Genomic DNA, 18,817 nt, shown 5'->3' with positions numbered 1-18,817 from the left:
TTTTTTCTTATCTCTCTATCCATATCTAGAACTATCTACTATAAAATCCCTTTTGTATCATATATGTGATATGAGATTTTTATCTGGTATTTCATATTAACATCCTATTTTGATATAGATGGATTTAAAAATCGTGTTGAGATACTGTTTCCTTTTATTAATAAAAATACTAAGCTTCTGCTGATTGAATGCTGTGCTGTTCTGGAACTTGCAATATGATTTTCTACATTCATTCATTTAAATGGAATGGTAATCATCTTTCAGTTTTTAAAATATTTAAGTAATCTCTACACCCAATGTGGGGCTCGAACTCACAACCCCAAGATCAAGAGTCACTGGCTCTTCCGACTGAATCAGCCAGGCACCCCTAATCATCTTTCAAATGAGGAAGCTGGGGCCTAAGAGGACAAGTGAATTGTCCAGAGTCACCCAGCTAGTAAGTAGACACCCATCTTTGAACTCAGGTCTGTCAACCACCAGAGCTCCCCATGCTTTTAGCCCCTTGGCCATAGAATGTTTTCACTTAAAAAAAAATTTTTTTTTTAATGTTTATCTATTTTTGAGAGGCCAAAACCGAGTGTGAGTGGGGGAGGGGCAGAGAGAGAGGGAGACACAGAATCTGAAGCAGGCACCAGGTTCCGAGCTGTCAGCGCAGAGCCTGATGTGGGGTCTGAACTCAGGAACCACAAAATCATGACCTGAGCCGAAGTTGGACGCTTAACCCACTGAGCCACCTAGGTGCCCCAGAATGCTTTCGTTTTTTATTGAACTTAAAAAAAAAATCAGGAATGTTAATTTTATAAAATGCTTCTTCAGCATCTTTCAAGATGACCAAATGTTTTTTCTCCTTTGAGCTGTTGGCATGATGAATTCTATTCATGGATTTTTCAGTGTGAGCTCTTTTTGCACTCCTAGATTATACCCTACTGTATGTGAGTGTATTATTCTTCTAATATTTTGCTGAATTAATTTGCTTATATTTTAATATTTTTCCGTGTACATTTATAAGAGAGATTAGTGCTTTTTTTATTGTGTTCTTTGTCAAGTTTTAGCATTTGTCAAGTTTTGCCGGCTTTGGAAAAGGCATCAGAAAAAAACTCTTCTTTTTCTCTGCTCTGGAACAATTTAAATAGCATAATTATCATTCTTTGAAGGCATGCAAAACTGCTTTTGGGGGCCTGCACTTTCTTTGGGGGAAATTTTAATGATATTCCCAATCTTTTCCATACTTCTTGAATGAGTTTTGTTAATTTGTGTTTTCGTAGCAAATATTTTGATATTTTTCTAATTCAGTAGCCTAGAGACATACGTTTTAAAACTTTCCTCAGTATCTGTGTAACTGTGCTTTTTCTTTCTTCATGTTATGTGCTTCTGGTTTCTTTTTAATTAATTATCCTTGCTGGAAGTTTATTTTACTGGTTATGACAATCCGTTCTTGAATTAATCAATTCCAGTGTTCTGTACTTTTGTCATTTATTTTATGATTTTATCTTTATTAATACCACCCTCTTGCTTTCCTGAAGCCTTTTTTTAGATGAGTTCAGAGCTTAGTTTTAATACTTTAAGCCTATGAATTTTCCTCTGAGTATAACTTTGGTCACATCCAGTATGTTTTTATACATCATACATCTCATTAGTATTGTCACTTTTTTTGGAGATACTTACATGCCCTAAAATTTCACATACCTTTTGAAGTATACAATTCGGTGCTTTTTCATATATTCACATGGTTGTGCAGCCCACATTTTCATCACCCCTAAAAGAAACCCATTAATAGTTACTCTCTCCATTCCTCCTGCCCTGTCTAGCACCCTCTAACCACTAATCTATTTTCTGTCTCTATAGATTTGATTATTCTGGGCATTTCAGATACATGGAATTATACAACATGTGAATTTTTGTGTCTGCCTTTTTTGTCTGTTTAACATAATGTTTTCAAGGTTTGTCCATGTATCAGTGTATTATTCCTTTATATGGCTGAGTAATATTCCATTGTATACCACAATTTTGTTTATCCATGCATCAGTTTATGGACTTGGGGCTGTGTCTGCTTTTTGGCTATCATGACTAATGCTGCTATGCATATCCATGTACATGTTTTTGTAGAAACATGTTTTCACTGTTTTTGACTGTATGTGTAGGAATGAAATTGCTAGGTCATATGATGTTATAGACTGAATTGCGTCTTCCCCAAATTCATAATGCTGAAGCCCCAACTCCCAATGTGACTGTGTTTGGAGATAGGGCCTTTAAAGAAGTAAGTAAGTTTAACGAGATGTTAAGGACGGGGCCCTGGTCCCATAGGACTGGTGTTCTTACAGAAGAGGAAGACACCAGAGCTGCTCTGTGCACACAAAAGAAAGTCCAGGAGAGGACATAGCAAGAAACGGTGTCTGTAGGTCAGGAGGAGAAACCCTACCAGAATACTATGGACACAAACCTGTAAGCATCTTGGGGCGCCTGGGTGGCTCAGTCAGTTAAACGTCCGACTTCGGCTCAAGTTATGATCTCACAGTTTGTGGGTTTGAGCCCAGCATCAGGCTCTGTGCTGACAGCTCAGAGCCTGAAGCCTGCTTCAGATTATGTGTCTCCCTCTCTCTGCCCCTTCCCTGCTCACACTCTATCTCTCTCTCTCTCAAAAGTAAATAAACATTAAAATTTTTTTAAAAAAATTGCTAAAAACAAATCTGTAAGCATCTTGATCTGGGATTTCCAGCCTCTAGAACTGAGACGTACGGTTGGCTTTTTATCTTCTTCTGGAACTAATTAACTTTTTGTGGATCTGCCAAACTGTTTTCCAAAGCAGCAGCGCCATTTTACCTTCCCGCCAGCGGTGTGCAAGGGTTCCAGTCTCTCCACATCCTCACCAACACTTGTTACTGGTTTTGTTGATTACAACCACCCTAGTGGATGTGAAGCAGTATCTCCCTGTGGTTTGGATTTGCATTTCTTTAATGACTAGAGATGCTGAACATCTCTTCATATGCTGGGTTTTCTTTTTGCCATTGAGTTATGAGCTACTTAAAAAAATTATATATATATATATATATATATATATATATATATATATATATATATATTCTGGGTATTAGACCTTTGTATTCGTTTTCTAGGACTTTTGTAACAAAGTACTGAAAATTAGGTGACTTAAAACAAATTTCTTGTCTCACACTTCTGGAAGGTACAAGTCAGAAATCAACGGGTCAGCAGGGCTATGCTCTCTCTGCTCCAGAAGAGGATCCTTCCTTCCTTCTAGCCTCCTGTTTGCTGGCAGTCCTTGGTCTTCCTTGGCTTATAGATGCCTGTTCCAGGCACATGGCTCTTCTCCCTGTATGTCTTCATATTGTCTCCCCTCTGCGAGTGTCTGTCTCTGTCCAAATTTCCATAAGGACATCGTTCATATTGGATTAGGGCCAACTTGAACGACCCCATTTTAACTTGAATCTCACTGTGAAGACCCTATTTCCAAAAGAAGTCACATTGTAGAGGTACTGGGGGCTAGGACCTCAACATATCTTTGTGGGGGGGACACAGTGCAACACATAACAACCCCCATCAAATATATGATTTACAAATATTTTCTCCTACTCTGTGGGTTGTCGGTGACTTTTTGAAAAAAAAAAAATCAAGGTATAATTGACATATAACCTAATGTCTGTTTCTGGTACAACGTAATGAGTCATATTTGTATATATCGCGAAACGAGCACCACAGCAAGTCTAGTAAACTTCCATCACCACACGTGGTTACACATTTTTTTTCTTGTGATGAGACATTTTGAGGCCTACTCTCGTAGCAAATTTCAAATACACAGCATAGTATCGGTAACGATAGTCACCATGCTGTACGTTACACTCCCAGGACTTCCTTATTTTATAACTGGAAGTTTGTGTCTTTTGACCCCCTTCCCCTGTTTTGCCCAGCTCCCCGTCATGCCTCTGGCAGACACCTTTCGCTTTGAGTCGTGCCTTTTGAAGCTCCAGGTTTTAAATTTTGATGAAGTCTTTGGTTGCCTGTGCCTGTGGTTTCATATCTAAGAAACCACTGCCTGGTTCAAGGTCATGGAGATTTAGACCTGTGTTTTCTTCTAGTATTTTAGTTTTGCCTAGATTTATTTTAGAGAACGTGTTTTCATTTCTGGACGATTTGCTTTTCTTCTGTTTCTGATTTTACTGCTCCATGCTTAGAGAAAGAGGTTTGCACAGCTTTTCCTTTTTTAAGTAGTTCTTGAGTTTTCTTTGTTGTCGAAGATATGGTAAACATTTTAACTATTTCCTGGCTACCCTACAGCATTGTGTATTATTTTTGTTCCGTGGTTTTTCTCTCGCTTTTTCCATATATAAATGAAACACATTATTCAATTCTGTTTCTTCTTATTGTCTACTTGGTGTTTCCATTCTGCTTGTGATTTTGTTAAAATTCCTTGTATTTGCAGTGCATTTTCCTTTCTTTTTTTTTAAATGTTTATTTATTTTTGAGAGAGACAGACTGTGAGCAGGGTAGGGGCAGAGAGAGAGGGAGACACAGAATTGGAAGCAGGCTCCAGGCTCTGCGCTGTCAGTAAAGAGACCCACGGGGGGCTCGAACCCGTGAACGGTGAGATCATGACCTGAGCCGAAGTCAGATGCTTAACCCACTGAGCCACCCAGGTGCCCCTGCATTGCATTTTCTTTTAAATATTTCAGTTTTCTGGGGCGCCTGGGTGGCGCAGTCGGTTAAGCGTCCGACTTCAGCCAGGTCACGATCTCGCGGTCCGTGAGTTCGAGCCCCGCGTCAGGCTCTGGGCTGATGGCTCAGAGCCTGGAGCCTGTTTCCAATTCTGTGTCTCCCTCTCTCTCTGCCCCTCCCCCGTTCATGCTCTGTCTCTCTCTGTCCCAAAAATAAATAAACGTTGAAAAAAATTTTTTTTAAATATTTCAGTTTTCCTAATGCACACGTAGTTTCCCCACAGGCCTCCTCGCTTACCTCCTCCGCTTTTACCTTGCCTCATCTTTTTTCTTTTTCTTCTCTGCCTGTTGTTCCTTCATGGTCTTCTGCTCCCATTTTGCAGAGGCTGTGTTTTCTTTCATCTTCTCGAGGATGCCAGACAGTCGCCTTTCTTGTTTCTCTGTCACACTAAATCCCTCTTAAGAAGCTGCGCCTCCTGAATCTTCAGAAATAATATTACCATTCATTTATTCTGAAATGTTTTTCTCATATGCCTGATGTTTTTGGCATTTTCTCTTTCCTTGTTCTTGAACAAGGAGATGGCTAGTGTTTGCCAAAAAACTCCACGTGTGAATTGCCCTCTGGGTTGGTTTGTAAGGCTTTTCAGCTGCAAGTAACAGTAAATCTCAATCCAGCTGATGTTTCGCTGAAAATGATCTCTCAGCATACCTAAGAGTGGAGTCAGAGCATGGTTATTTCAGCAGCTCGTCGGGGTCCTCAAGGACCCAGGTTCTTTGTGTCTTTCTTTTTTTTTTTTTTAATTTTTTTTTCAACGTTTATTTATTTTTGGGACAGAGAGAGACAGAGCATGAACGGGGGAGGGGCAGAGAGACAGGGAGACACAGAATCGGAAACAGGCTCCAGGCTCTGAGCCATCAGCCCAGAGCCTGACGCGGGGCTCGAACTCACCGACCGCGAGATCGTGACCTGGCTGAAGTCGGACGCTCAACCGACTGCGCCACCCAGGCGCCCCTCTTTGTGTCTTTCTACTGTGCCATGCCGCTCCTTGTCATATAGGCTGGCTCCCTCATGGTGGCAGGTTGGATGCAGTAGCTCCAGACATCACATCCTTACCATCCAGAGCAGAAGAAAAGGACTGTTTCTTTCGTGTAGGTATCATTTTAAGAACAAGAAACCTTTTCCAGAGTCCGTCCTCCCCTTAGCTGCTTTCTCCTTACATCAGCCAGAACTGGATGATAAGCCCGACCGCAGTCATTGGCACAGGAAATGAGTCCACACAGCTGTCTTAGAACAATCAGAATTAACCTGAGTCACACAGGGGGAGACAGTAGACCCTGAATCAGAAGTTGGGCTCCACAGGCTAGGAAGGGGAGACATGGCTGTTGAATAGTTTTCCACTCATGTCTGCTGTGGTCTCGGTCCCCCGTGGGCACTGGCTGGATTTCATCACAGATCCACCTACAGCAGGAGAGGGCATCGGGCTCGGTTTTGAGCTCCGGTCTCAGGATTTGTTAGGCTTTCATCTAACGTATCTCTGTGGGTCTGAAATGGAACCATCTCCTACCTCTGTATGGCCGTCTAATGCTTTCAACAAATGTAGCTCCAAAACACGACATTCCTGGCCTCTTCCTATCTCTGCTGTCCATCTGTATCTGCAAGGGTCTGTGCCATCCTGGGACGTTTTCTCTCTCCTCTCCCCTTGAACCCACGTCTCTTCTGACAGCTGTCATCTCCCAGTGGATTTAGGCCGAGAGGCACTCCTGGGGGATACGGAAGGACACTTTTCCTCCAAAGCAACTATGCAGGAGAGTGATGGCTGTGCATTGTCCTGTTGACAAAGACCTTGCCTTTTTGTAAGGGTCAGACAGTGGGAGGAGGGATTAAAAAATCTTTCAGGTTATTTTTAGGATGGGAGACCGTGTCACTCTGTGGGCAGCATAGCCTGGGGCTTCACGACAATTGCACTTTTCAGTCCCGTTCCACTGGCTTTCTCATAGGTGGAGTGGCATATCTCCCCCATTCTGGGATTCAGCTGTCTAGACTAGCTTACGTTGATGTTCTGAGTTTTCAACTCTTTCTGTACCTTTCTGTTTTCATCAGAATTGGGAAGAGACTGCAGGTGGGGGCTGCTAGATGGTTACCATTTAAAACCGGAAGCCATGTTCATGCACTTTTCAAAGAGTGAGCTGCATGGGCCCTGTCCCATAGCCACCTGGTATCTACTTCCCCTCAATCCCCCAAAGTCACCAGGAGCCTCCACATTGTTAAAGCCAGAGGGCGCTTTGAATCCTAGTCTCACCCTGTCCTTTCTCAGCAAATGATACTGCCAACCGCTGGCTCTTCTAGTTAGTAAACTTGCATGGAGCGCTTGCTCTGTCAGATATTGTGCTAAGCTCTTCATATACATTACTTTATAAAATTCTTACAGCGAGCCTAATGAGGTCAGAATTGTTTCCATTCTACACATGAGGAAACTGAGTCTCTTGCTCATGGACTGGAAGCTAATAACCAGAAGACTCAGGAGGGAACCTTCTTAAATGTTCTCTTCCCTGGGCTTCTGTGATCTCATTTGCTCCTGGCTTTCCTGCTCTCTCTCTCTGGCTCCTCGTGTTCAAGCTCCTCTTCCTCAACCTGCCTCTTAAATGTATGTTTCCTAAAAGCTTTTCTTTCTCTTTCTGTGCCTCCTCCTGGGAAGCTTCATCCAGTCCCCTTCTGATGGCTCTTGGGTCTCCATCTCATTTCCAGGTACCTTTTGTGAGTCTTGAAACCACCTATATAGCTGCCTTTCCAGCATCTTCTCTTGGAAGTGTGTGTGTGTCGTGAGAACACTTAAGATGTCTCTTAGCAATTTCCACGTATACAATACAATATTGTTATTTTTAAAGGTTTTTTAAAAAATGTTTTTATTTATTTTTGAGACAGAGAGAGACAGAGCATGAGCAGGGGAGGAATAGAGAGAGAGGGAGACACAGAATCTGAAGCAGGCCCCAGGCTCCGAGCTGTCAGCACAGAGCCCGACGTGGGGCTTGAACCACGAACTGTGAGATCATGACCTGAGCCGAAGTCAGATGCTTAACCGACTAAGCCACCCAGGCGCCCCTAAGATTTATTTTTTAATTTTTATTATTTAATTATTTTGAGAGAGAGAGCGTGAGCGGAGAAGGGACAGAGAGAGAGGAAGAGAGAGAATCCCAAGCAGGCTCTGCACTGTCATCACAGAGCCCGATGTGGGCCTCGAACCCACAAACTGTGAAATCATGACCTGAGCCGAGATCAGGAGTCAGAAGCTTAATGGACTGAGCCACCCAGGTGCCCCTACAATACAGTACTGTTGACTATAGTCACCATGCTGTACATTAGATCTCTAGAACTTATTCGTCTTCTCACTGAAAGTTTGTACCCTTTGACCAACATCTCCCATTTCCCCAGCTCCTAGCCCTTGGCAACCACCAATCTACTCTGTTTCTATGAATGTAGGTTTTTTAGATTCCACATATAAGTGAGATCATGCAGTATTTGTCTTTGTCTTTCTTCTTTCACATAACATAATGCCCTCAAGGTTCACCCATGTTTTTGCTGATGGCACAATTTCTTTTTTTATGGGCTGAATAACATCCCTTTATATATATCATTTTCTTTTCTTTATTCATTCATCCATCAACAGACACTTAAGTTATTTCCATCTCTTGGCTATTGTGAATAATGTTGCAATGAACATGAGACTGCAGATGTCTCTTCGAGATAGTGATTTAATTTTCTTTTTTTTTTTTTTAATTTTTTTTTCAACGTTTATTTATTTTTTTTGGGACAGAGAGAGACAGAGCATAAATGGGGGAGGGGCAGAGAGAGAGGGAGACACAGAATCGGAAACAGGCTCCAGGCTCTGAGCCATCAGCCCAGAGCCTGACGCGGGGCTCGAACTCATGGACTGCGAGATCGTGACCTGGCTGAAGTTGGACGCTTAACCGACTGCGCCACCCAGGCGCCCCGTGATTTAATTTTCTTGGGTTGTATACTCAGCAGTGGGATTGTTGGATCATAAGGTAGTTCTATTCTTAAATTTTTGGAAAACCTCCATGCTGTTTTCCATAATGGCTGCACCAATTTGTATTCCCACCAACAATGCACAGGATTCCAGTTTCTCCACATCCGACACTTGTTATTTTCTGTTTTGTTTTGTTTTTGACAGTAGCCATCCTCACAGATCTGAGATGGTATCTCATTGTGGTTTTGACTGGTGTTTTCCTGATGATTAGTGATTTTAGACATCTTTTCATGTGCTTATCGGTGATTGGTCTGTCTTCTTCGGAGAAATGTCTATCCAAATTCCCTCCCCATTTTAAATTGGGTTATTTGTAGGTTTGTTGTTGTTGTTGAATTGCAGGAGTTCTTTATATATTCTGGATATTAACGCCTTATCAGATATATGATTAACAAATTTTTTTTTTTCCATTTCATAGGTTGCCTTTCATTTTGGTGATTGTTCCCGTTACTGTTCGGATGTTTTTAAGTTTGGTGGGATCCCATTTGTCTATGTTTGCTTTCATTTCCTGTGCTTTTGGTGTCACATCTGAGAAATCATTGCCAAATCTAATGGCATGAAGCTTCCCTGTATATTTCCTCCTGGGAGTTTATGGTTTCAGGTCTTACATTTAGGTCTGTAATTAATTTCATGTTAAATTTTGTATGTGGTATCAGGTAAGGATCCAACCTCATTCTTTCGTTCGCATGTGGACAATTAGTTTTCCCAGCACTGTTGGGTGCAAAGACTGTCCCTTCCCCATTGGGTGGGCTTGGAACCCCTATCGAAAATCATTTCATCATATCTGTGAGGGTTTATTTCTGGGCTCTCTATTCTGTTCAGTTGGCCCACATTTCTGTCTTTTTACCAGTACCAAACTGTTTGGATTATGGTGGCTTTGCAGTGTTTTGAAGTCAGAGTGTGAGGCCTCCAGCCTTGTTTTTCTTAAGATCATGTTGCTATTCATGGTCCTTTGATTTTCCATATCAATTTTAGGATTTCTTTTCTATTTCTGCAAAAAACAATTTTGTTGCAAATTGAATTGGATTTGTAAGTCGCTTTGGATGGCCTGGACATTTTAACAATATTAAGTTTTCCACTCCATAAACACGATGTCTTTCCATTTATTTGTATCTTCTTTAATTTCTTTCAGTGATGTTTTCTGATTTTCGGTGTACAAGTCTTTCACTCCTTTGGTTACCTTTATTCCTAAATATTTTATTCTTTTTTGCTGCAATTGTAAATGGGATTGTTTTCTTAATTTCCTGTTCAGATTGTTCGTGGTTAATATGTAGAAATGGGACTGATTTTGCATGTTGACGGTGTATCCTGCAACTTTGCTGCATTTGTTTAGTAATTTTAACAGGGTCTTGTGGAAGTTTTAGGATTTTCTACATAGAGGGTTATGTCACCTGTGGACTGAAATAATTTTACTTCTTTCTTTCCAATCTGAATGCCTTTTCTTTCTTTCTCTTGCCTAAGCTCTCTGGTTAGGACTTCAGTACTATGTTAATTAGAAGTGTTAAGAGTGGACATCCTTGCCTTGATCCTGATCTTCAAGGAAAAGCTTTCAGTTTTCCACCATTGAGTATGTTCGCTGGGGCTTTCTCACATATGGTCTTTATTATATTGAGGTAGTTTCCTGCGATTCCTAGTGTGTGCCAAGCGGATTGACTCTTAACCAGACCGTTAGAAGAGTTAAGTAGGTGGTCTTCCTGCTCCTATGCTTTTTAATGCCTCCAAACCACAGAAAGTGTAGAAAAGAACCTGGGGTGTTAGAACCAGCCACCACTAGTGCAGCTGGAATGCAGGGGGTGGGCAAGAATCAGGTGGCTTGGCGCTTCGCTCGAAGAGACAGGGAAGCTGAGACCTGTAAGGTGAGAGCGGGCTCCCCTCTGGTCCTAAGACAACTCAGGCCCCGCCCCTCAGGAGCTTCTGGCCCCGCCCCGCCCGTCTGGCCCCACCCCCACCCTGCATGCCCCGCCCTTCCAGTCCCCGCCCTGCCCCACGGTGGGTTCCCATCGAGAACCGAGTGTTCCTTACTTTCAGCGCCCTGGGAGGAGGATGAGATCCGGAGGGACCGAGTGGAGCCCCAGAGTGTGTCCCTGTCGTGGCGGGAGCCTATCCCTGCCGGAGCTCCCGGGGCTAACGGCACGGAGTACGAGATCCGATACTACGAGAAGGTGAGGTGAGGTCTGGGCGGGACCTGAGGCTGCATTCCGGGCTGTGGTCCTTTTCTTCACAACCTCCTCGAGGCAAAAGCCCTTCTTACTTTCCTTGTGAACACATCCACCGGCCTCCTAAGTGGCTTTTGGCAGGCCTGAGTTTCTTCCTATCCTCCCCCTCGACTCCGTGCATGGACCCCCCACTGCTCGTCGGCTGTCCCCTTCCCTGCCCCTCACTGGTCATCAGCTCCATTGTCACCACTTTGGCCTAGTGTTTGCAGTTCACTAAGAGCTTTCTCTAGGGACTCATTTCCATCTTGTGTGGCCGGACCATATGCAATTTGCAGCCCTTTTTAAGAAAAAGAAGGCTAAAGTACCATACTCTTTCAAAATTTACAAATTGATCTACACTGGTAGGTCAGGTGGTCTGCTGGGGCTTGACCATGTGCTGGTCAATGTTTAATGCTCCACTCTCCGGAACAATGAGTGTATGAGTTACCCTGACAATTTTACTATAGAAAAGATGTGTCATATGTCGTTTACAAGGAATAAGGAAAGATACACAGCTTCTCCATATTGTAAACCCCGCATAGCCAATTGATTCTTACAGGATGCTTTTGCTGATTTTTGCTAACTTCTTGTATCTGTTGTCAATCAATAGTCGCAGTTCAACCTCGATTTGCCAAGTGGAGATATATCCTGATCCACTGTCTCCTTCCTCCTTGAATGTATTGTCTTTATTTTTTTTTTAATTTTTTTTTTAATGTTTTTTATTTATTTTTGAGACAGAGAGAGACAGAGCATGAACGGGGGAGGGGCAGAGAGAGAGGGAGACACAGAATCGGAAGCAGGCTCCAGGCTCTGAGCCATCAGCCCAGAGCCCGACGCGGGGCTCGAACTCACGGACCGTGAGATCGTGACCTGAGCCGAAGTCGGACACTTAACCGACTGAGCCACCCAGGCGCCCCGAATGTATTGTCTTTAAACGTGATACGTAATCTGCTGTTAAACTGCTCCTCACCTTGGTGCAAATCTTATTCCTTCAAGCGAAACCTTGCTCTCATCTTCAGCACTTAATGTGTCAGCGCTTCACTCACTCCTGAGTGACTCAGGGGACTTCTTGGCTGAGTCAGAGAATAGTTTTTGAATACTAGACGTCTACCGAGAGCTGTGAGTTTGGGGTTGGGGGGGTTGGTGAACACAAAGGAGGAGGAACTCCTGAGTCACGGCTGGGCCATCTAGGGGATGGGGTGCCGTGGACTGAAAAGGGGGAGCAGAATCGAGGTAAGAGGATGAGTTTGATTTGGCCCATGCAGTGTTCAGGGGGCCTCTGGGACATCTAGGTGGGCTTGCAGGTCTGCAGCTCAAGGGAGAGGCCTGGCGCTGGACGGAGAGTTGGGGCCCTTTCTGCACGGGGCTAGGAGCTGAATGAAGCCAGGGGCCAGAAGAGATGGCCTAGGAGGACAGGGAGGGTGAGAAGAGGGGACAGGACAGGGCTCTGAGGAACCCTGACGTTTGGGAGATGGCAGAGAAGGACACTGGGAAGGAGCTGGGCCATGCAGTAGAGTCCAGAAGCTGAGCTGGCAGATGCTCCAGGCCCTTAGGGGGTGTGCATTTGCTGGGAACAAAAAGCCTTGAAAAGAGGGTCCTGTGCAAGAGGGGCTCTGTTTGAAAGGCTTCAAGGGCGTCGCCTGGAACCCAGTGACCACAAATCTGGGAGGCACAGTGCTCCTTATCTACACTCTGCTCTCTGGGTGCCGGTCCCGCGTCCTCTGCAGAGGGGCTTTGCTCAGGGCATATCACAGCTGCCTGGGTTGACAGCCTTGCCTCTTTCTTCCACCCGGGCCCTAGCCTGCCCGGCTCAGAAGGGCCACAGCCCTTGCCTCACTGTCTTTCAGTGACTCATTCAAATACCTGGAAGGGAGATTCTGATTGGCCCGGTTTGGGTCAGCGTCTGCCCCATTCCTGAATACCATGGTCAAAGAACTGGGCCACATGATATCGGGAGGCTGTGGTTGTGGCAGGGGCTGTAATAAGGTGGCAGGGGGTGGGGACAGAGACAAAATGATGACAGCATCTCCAATAGACCCCATTCTCAGACATGTTGGGGGGCAGCATGATATAGAGATAAAGCACGGGACCTGAAGGAATCAAGAAGGTGTCGTCCTGCCCCTTCCTTCATGTGACTGTCACCTTTAAAAGATGGAAATACTGTTGTGAGGACTTAGGTAGTCAGGCCTCTAAAGAGTCTGCATAGCAGCTGACAGCAAGCTGACCCTCACTCCATGACAGCTGTTGCTGTCCCCACTGTCTAGTGGGGGCCTCAGGCAAGTCTGTCTACCCCTCTGCCCCCGATTCCTTATCTGTGAATCCATGCCTTGCAGGACATTGTGAAAACCAGATGACAAAGAGGAGGAAAATCTTTGTGAGCCGGCAAGGGCCGGGCAGGTGTCAGGGTTCAGTTTCTTCTTCTTTCCTCTGTGACATCAGGCCCTGCTCACCCTCTGGACTTCCAGGCCCTGATGTCCATCCCCAAGAAGGAGGATCTAGCATCTTCTCTAAAGTTTCTCTTACTGTTCTTCGCCACAAGTACCACTGAACCCAGGTGGGGACTTGCGTGGAGAGAGGGGTTGGAGAAGCTGTGGAAGAAACGGATGGAGCCCTCCCCAGACTGTCGGATTCAGCTTCTTCCGCCTGGTCCCTGCTCACCTGAGGGCTCTTCTCCCTTCTCCGCCTCCCCACTCCTTTCCCCTGTCATTCTCCAAGGAGTGTGGGTCTGGCCCTGGGTCCAGGCCTCACTTCTTGGTCCTTCCTCAGGGTCAGAGTGAGCAGACTTACTCCACGGTGAAGACAGGGGCACCCGCGGTCACTGTCACCAACCTGAAGCCGGCTACCCGCTACGTCTTTCAGATCCGGGCGGCTTCCCCGGGGCCCTCCTGGGAGACTCAGAGCTTCAATCCCTCCATTGAAGTGCAGACCCCAGGGGAGGGTAAGTGATGTGTGTATGTGGAAAGGGCTCCGGGCAGAGAAAACTCAGGCATGGGGCTGGGGCAGGGGGACAGACTGGGGAGGGGGTGGTCCTCTGTGCACTTAAGGGAGCCCGCAGAACAGCTCAATTACAACCTAAATAGTTACCGAACTTGGAATCCGCTGACTGGGGCCTATTCAGTGACATGAATAAGTTGGGGGTGGGGAGGCCTGTCCTGGGGGAGCCCATAGGGGAGGGGCTCACGAGCAATTCTAACCCATGTCTCCAGCTGGAGTCTCCCAGCCTCTCAAGACCTCTCACGTCTTGTAGAAACATGCTGTGCCCTCTCCAAGATTCTTGACTATTTTTTTGGGAGGAGTTTCAGTCTCATGGTCACTTCTTGCTCGGATGGCTAAATGCTTTCCCATTCTGCTGCTTTCCCTCTGCCATGATACAGGCTCACACACGGGATGTCATTCCTTTCCCCACCAGGCCCTGGAGCGAGAGGCAGGCTTCTGTGAAGGCTGGGGCCCCAAAGGGGCTGCCCTGCAGCAATAAACAAAACACAACAAGAATTGTACCCATTCAGTGGGGGAATTGTGCGGTACATGACTAATTCCTCCAATAAAGCTGTCATCAAGACAAAACAAGACAAAACAAAACAAAAGCTGTACATCAGACATCAGATCCCCTGATTCTAAAACCGTGCCGGCTTCTCCGTGGTATAGTGCTGCCCACTGCCTCCCTTCACCTCCCTCCCCTGGCTCCTCTTCTCCCCACCCCCCGACCCCCAAACTCCCTTTCATGGTGAGCGATGAGCAGCTTAGCTCTGGCTTTGGTGGTTTTGCCTGCTGCTAACCCCGCCCTCAGGATCTCACCTCTATCTACCCCGAGCAGTTCATGAAAGTATTTTCTTGGACAAAGGCGGTTCCCCCTAAGAGGCATTCTGACACCAGCTGTCAAGATAATAATTCTTTCCAACCTGCTACACGAGTCTAATCCAAGATAGGAAGAGCTCTGGCCCAAAGGGAGGTGGAGATAAAATGTAGAGGGAGTCAGGCTTCTGGGAAAAGAGAGGGTACTTCTTGCTCGAATGCCTGTCTGTGCCAGACCTCGGCCAGGTGCTGGCGAGAGGAGATTAGAGCTCTGTCTTGAAGGCTAGGGAGCATTTGAATGCCAAGACGCGCAGGGGAGGCATTTCGGGTAGAAGAATCCACCTGAACAAAGGCTCACGGGCTGGGCTGGAGTGGGCGTGGTGGGGGCAGGAGCTAGGGGCTGGCTGGTCGCTGAAAAGGGCTGAGGGTTTCCATTCATTTGGTGCTTCTCAGTGAGTAGACCCTGCTCGGACCCCCAGCCTCCTTTGCTGTGGTCCTGGTTCTGCAGGAATGGGCCTCCCAGTCTGCAGAGCACTTCTTCCAGTGAGCTGTGATCCCAGCTCAGGAGCACAATGAGGGACGGTGCTTCAGCACTGTATCAGTTATCCATTGCCGCGGGACAAATTACCCCCAAGCGAGTAGCCGCGAACGGCAGACATTTATTCTCTCGTGGTTTTTGTGGGCCAGGCATCTGGGTGCGGCTTAGCTAGGTGCCACTGGCTCAGGGTCCCTCGTGGCTGCGGTCGTCTCAAGGCCTAATGGGGAGAGAATCTGCCTCCCAACTCAGGTTCTCACTGGCTGTTCACTGGGGGCACGTGGTTCTCTGCCTCTTGGGCTTCTCCCTAGGGCTCTGCATAACACAGCATCTAGATTCTTCCTGAGACAGTGACAGAGAGAGAGGGTGCCCGAGACAAGCTGCAGTCTCTTGTCACCTCATCTTGGAGGTGACATCCCATCACTTTGGCTGCATTGTTTGTTAGAAACAAGTCACTATGTCAAACCCATACTCAAGGGGACTAAATAATACCAGGAGGTAGAGAATCCAGCGGGGACATCTCAGAGGCCACCTTCCACAACTGCCCTGTCTCCATTTCCATGTCCACACGGATACCTCATTCCACATAGTTCTTGGCAACTCCGCCCACCTCTGGCCTGACCAGACCCCAGGCCATGTCCCCACCTCTGGGAACATGGGCTCTAAAATCCCCCCTTTGACCATGGCCTTGTTGGCCCCTAACTCTCCCTCCCTTTTCTGTCCCTTGTCACTTGACTGTGACATCTTCCCGACAGCCCTGGGGCTCCGACCTCATATCCCAGGCTGTCACCCCCCTTCTGGCCCCATGTCACCCCAGGCGCTACAGATCCTCCCTGGGGAAATGCTCCCCAGCTGTGCTGGCCCTCACTGCCCGGACGCTGTGCTGCACTTGTGTTCCTCCTCCCGGAGCCCAGAGCCAGCGCAAGTCCTGTGTCCCACGTCTCATCTCATCTCAGTGGAGTCTTCAGGGCTGCATAGCATCTCCCCCATTCTCGATAGTTTCCCCAAACCTGCACCTCTCTCGCGCACCTCCTGTCCATCCAGATACTTCCAGCCCTTCCCCCTCAGGCAGGAACCCTGTCCATTGCTCCCTGGCTCCCTGTCACCCTCAGGATGAAGTTCCCACTTCTTGGCCTGGCATCCCAGGCCCTCCGGGCGCCCTCTCCTCCCCCAGTTCCCATTTTCCTCCCGCTGTCCAGCTTCACGTCTTGGCGCTCTCAGCCTTCTGTGGTCTGTATCCCAGCCCCACAGGATGGCTTGCCGTTTCCCAGACCCAGCATGTGCGTCCGAGCACCACCCAGACCTTTTCCGATCTCCCAGGCCCAGAGCAGATGTCACGTCTCTTCTGCGAAGCCTTCCTCGCTGGCTTTTAGGAAGAAACTAGCATGCCTCTGCTCAGCAGTCTGTTTCTGTTGTCTGCAGTTAGGATTTTTGTTTCTGTCTCTCCCACTGGTCTGGACACTCCTCCAGGGCAGGGATTCTGGCTCATTCATCACTGTCTCCCCAGTACTGGCGCCAGCCTGTCACACATGTTGGATGGATGGATAGATGGAGTTGAGAGCCTGGGGTCCTTTAGGCCACTCTCTTGGGGACATAGTTCAAAGTGGAGGCTTTTGGAATCAGGTTCAGACCTCCAGTTCACCATGTATTAGTCGTGGAACCTTGGGCCTATCACACAACTTTTCTCAATGTCAGTTTCCTCAGCTATAAAATGGAGACACCACCGCCTTACCTGCTTGTTGTGACAATGAAACAGGACCATTTAGTTAAGGCACGTGACACGGTGCCCTGAATGGAGTAAGTGTGTACTAAACGTTAACTCACGTTGTAATTGTCGGTGGATGGTCTGGATGGGGCTGGGGAGCTCAGGTGAGAGGCCATGCCCCCTGCAGAGCTATGTTAAGTCAGTGCCCATCGGAAAGGCAGAAGGAGAGGTGCAGCCCTGCCTCTCTGGACCCCTGGTCCTCTCTCTCCGAACTGGACTGCCCTGAGAGAGGAGGAAGCTCCAGGTGCCAGTGTGGTTGGTGGGGCTGCCTTGGTCCCTCTGCTGTGGGAGCCGGGGCCAAGTGCAGAGGTGCCGTGGGGGGTGGGCAGGCGTCTGCACTGGGGCCTCCCCAGGAGCCTGGTCCTCTGCCTGCCTCAGCCTCGCGGTTTACCCCCAGCTGCCTCAGGGTCCAGGGACCACAGCCCTGCGGTCGTCGTCACGGTGGTGACCGTCTCAGCCCTCCTCGTCGTGGGCTCTGTGATGAGCGTGCTGGCCATGTGGAGGAGGTAGGTGGCCGCTCCCAGCCTGGCTGGCCCCTGGTGGGTCGTGTCCCCGTGCGCACTAACGTGTGCTCACGGCCCCTGTGTCTGTACCTGCATTTGCGCACATGCAGATCTGCACACGCAAGCATACTGCTGTGTAGATCCAGGCTTGGCTTGCACGGGCCCCGGCCCCTCCCCCGCTCGCTGCTCCCACGGCAGCCAGCATTGCAGCTGGCTCAGCCGCTCTGGGATGAAGGGGATTTAGCTCCTTAACTCATTAAATGTCAGAAGGCATCACTGAGGATGGAATCAAGCGCCAGCTGCTCCAGTGTGATTAGGGTTCTCCTGAGGCGCTCAGAGGCCCCCCAGCCCCTGCCCGCCGGGGATCCGGAGGCCCTCGAACACAGGCGAAGGGAAGAAAGGCAGAAATTGCGTGTGGGAGGGGGGAGGACAGGGAGGGGAACTCATAAACCAGAACCTCCCCCCCCCCCCCCAACGCTCAGCAGAAGGAAGCTTGCAGGAGAGTGGGCAGAGAAGGGGGGTGGGAGGAGGGGAAAGGATGTGGAGCTTGAGTTTGGTTCAGAGAAGATTCCAGTCCTTTTGCATGCAGCAGAAACCTCACAGCGTGTATTTGCCCCTTGTCCCCACGGCCACACTGCTGCATGCAGAGGTGCCAGGCTGGGGCTGAGGTCGGCAGACTTGAGGGTTGGAAAGTCTGCGTGTGATGGGCTGGAGCGGGGGTAGCAGAGGAGAGTGATGGCTGGTCAGGGAGCCGCATCCCAGCACATCTCAGCATCCCGGGACTCCCTGTGGGTTGAAGGGACAGCGAGCATTCACCCGGCACTGTCTGTGTGGCCTTGAATGAGGCACTGCAAGCGACTGAGGAGGGGAGGGCCTTGACCTGTGGGTCTGGGAGCCAGCTCTGCCTGGGCTAGGACAGTCAAGGAGGCAGGACAGGAGTAGTGAGCCCCTTTCCAGTGCTCAGACACCCATATTGGACCAGTTGGAAAAGCTGGAATGTCCAGGAGCCAAGAGCCTCTTGTCCTGGCTGGGAGCTTAAGGGCTCAGGGAGACGGGAGGAGGAGCAGGGAGAGAGGGGCATAAGAAGCACCCCTCCAGGCAGGGACTGTGCAGGACAGGAGTAGCTGCCCAGGAGCAACTTGGAGACAGATGCACTAGGGTGGGCAGAGTAAGCCATGGTCGGTCTCAAAACCCGCTCAAAATCCAATGGCACTGAAGTGGAGGTGGGGAGAGCCTGCCGGTCTCATGCCGATGGGCATGGCACCTGTCCGGCGCGTCCAGCCACCTCTGCAGGCTGGTGTCTGATGTCTGCAGTGC

The 18,817-nt window shown here is 48.0% G+C and overlaps 1 protein-coding gene across 1 annotated transcript in view; it reads left to right on the top strand.

Moving 5' to 3' along the window:
- The window catches only part of EPHA10 (EPH receptor A10), a 37,559-nt gene that overhangs the window by 11,889 nt on the left and 6,853 nt on the right, over positions 1 to 18,817 (top strand). The window contains exons 6-8 of the mRNA XM_086716504.1: positions 10,739 to 10,872; positions 13,672 to 13,843; positions 17,395 to 17,503. Of these exons, the coding sequence (XP_086572630.1) occupies positions 10,739 to 10,872; positions 13,672 to 13,843; positions 17,395 to 17,503 (415 nt within the window). The remainder of the gene's footprint in view (positions 1 to 10,738; positions 10,873 to 13,671; positions 13,844 to 17,394; positions 17,504 to 18,817) is intronic.

The sequence above is a fragment of the Puma concolor genome, chromosome C1 (assembly GCF_028749965.1).
Source record: "Puma concolor isolate L17-30 chromosome C1, mPumCon1.1.hap2, whole genome shotgun sequence".
NCBI lineage: Eukaryota > Metazoa > Chordata > Mammalia > Carnivora > Felidae > Puma > Puma concolor.
The sequence above is the reverse complement of the archived record's forward strand: the minus strand, read 5'-3'. Positions and strand labels throughout refer to the sequence as shown.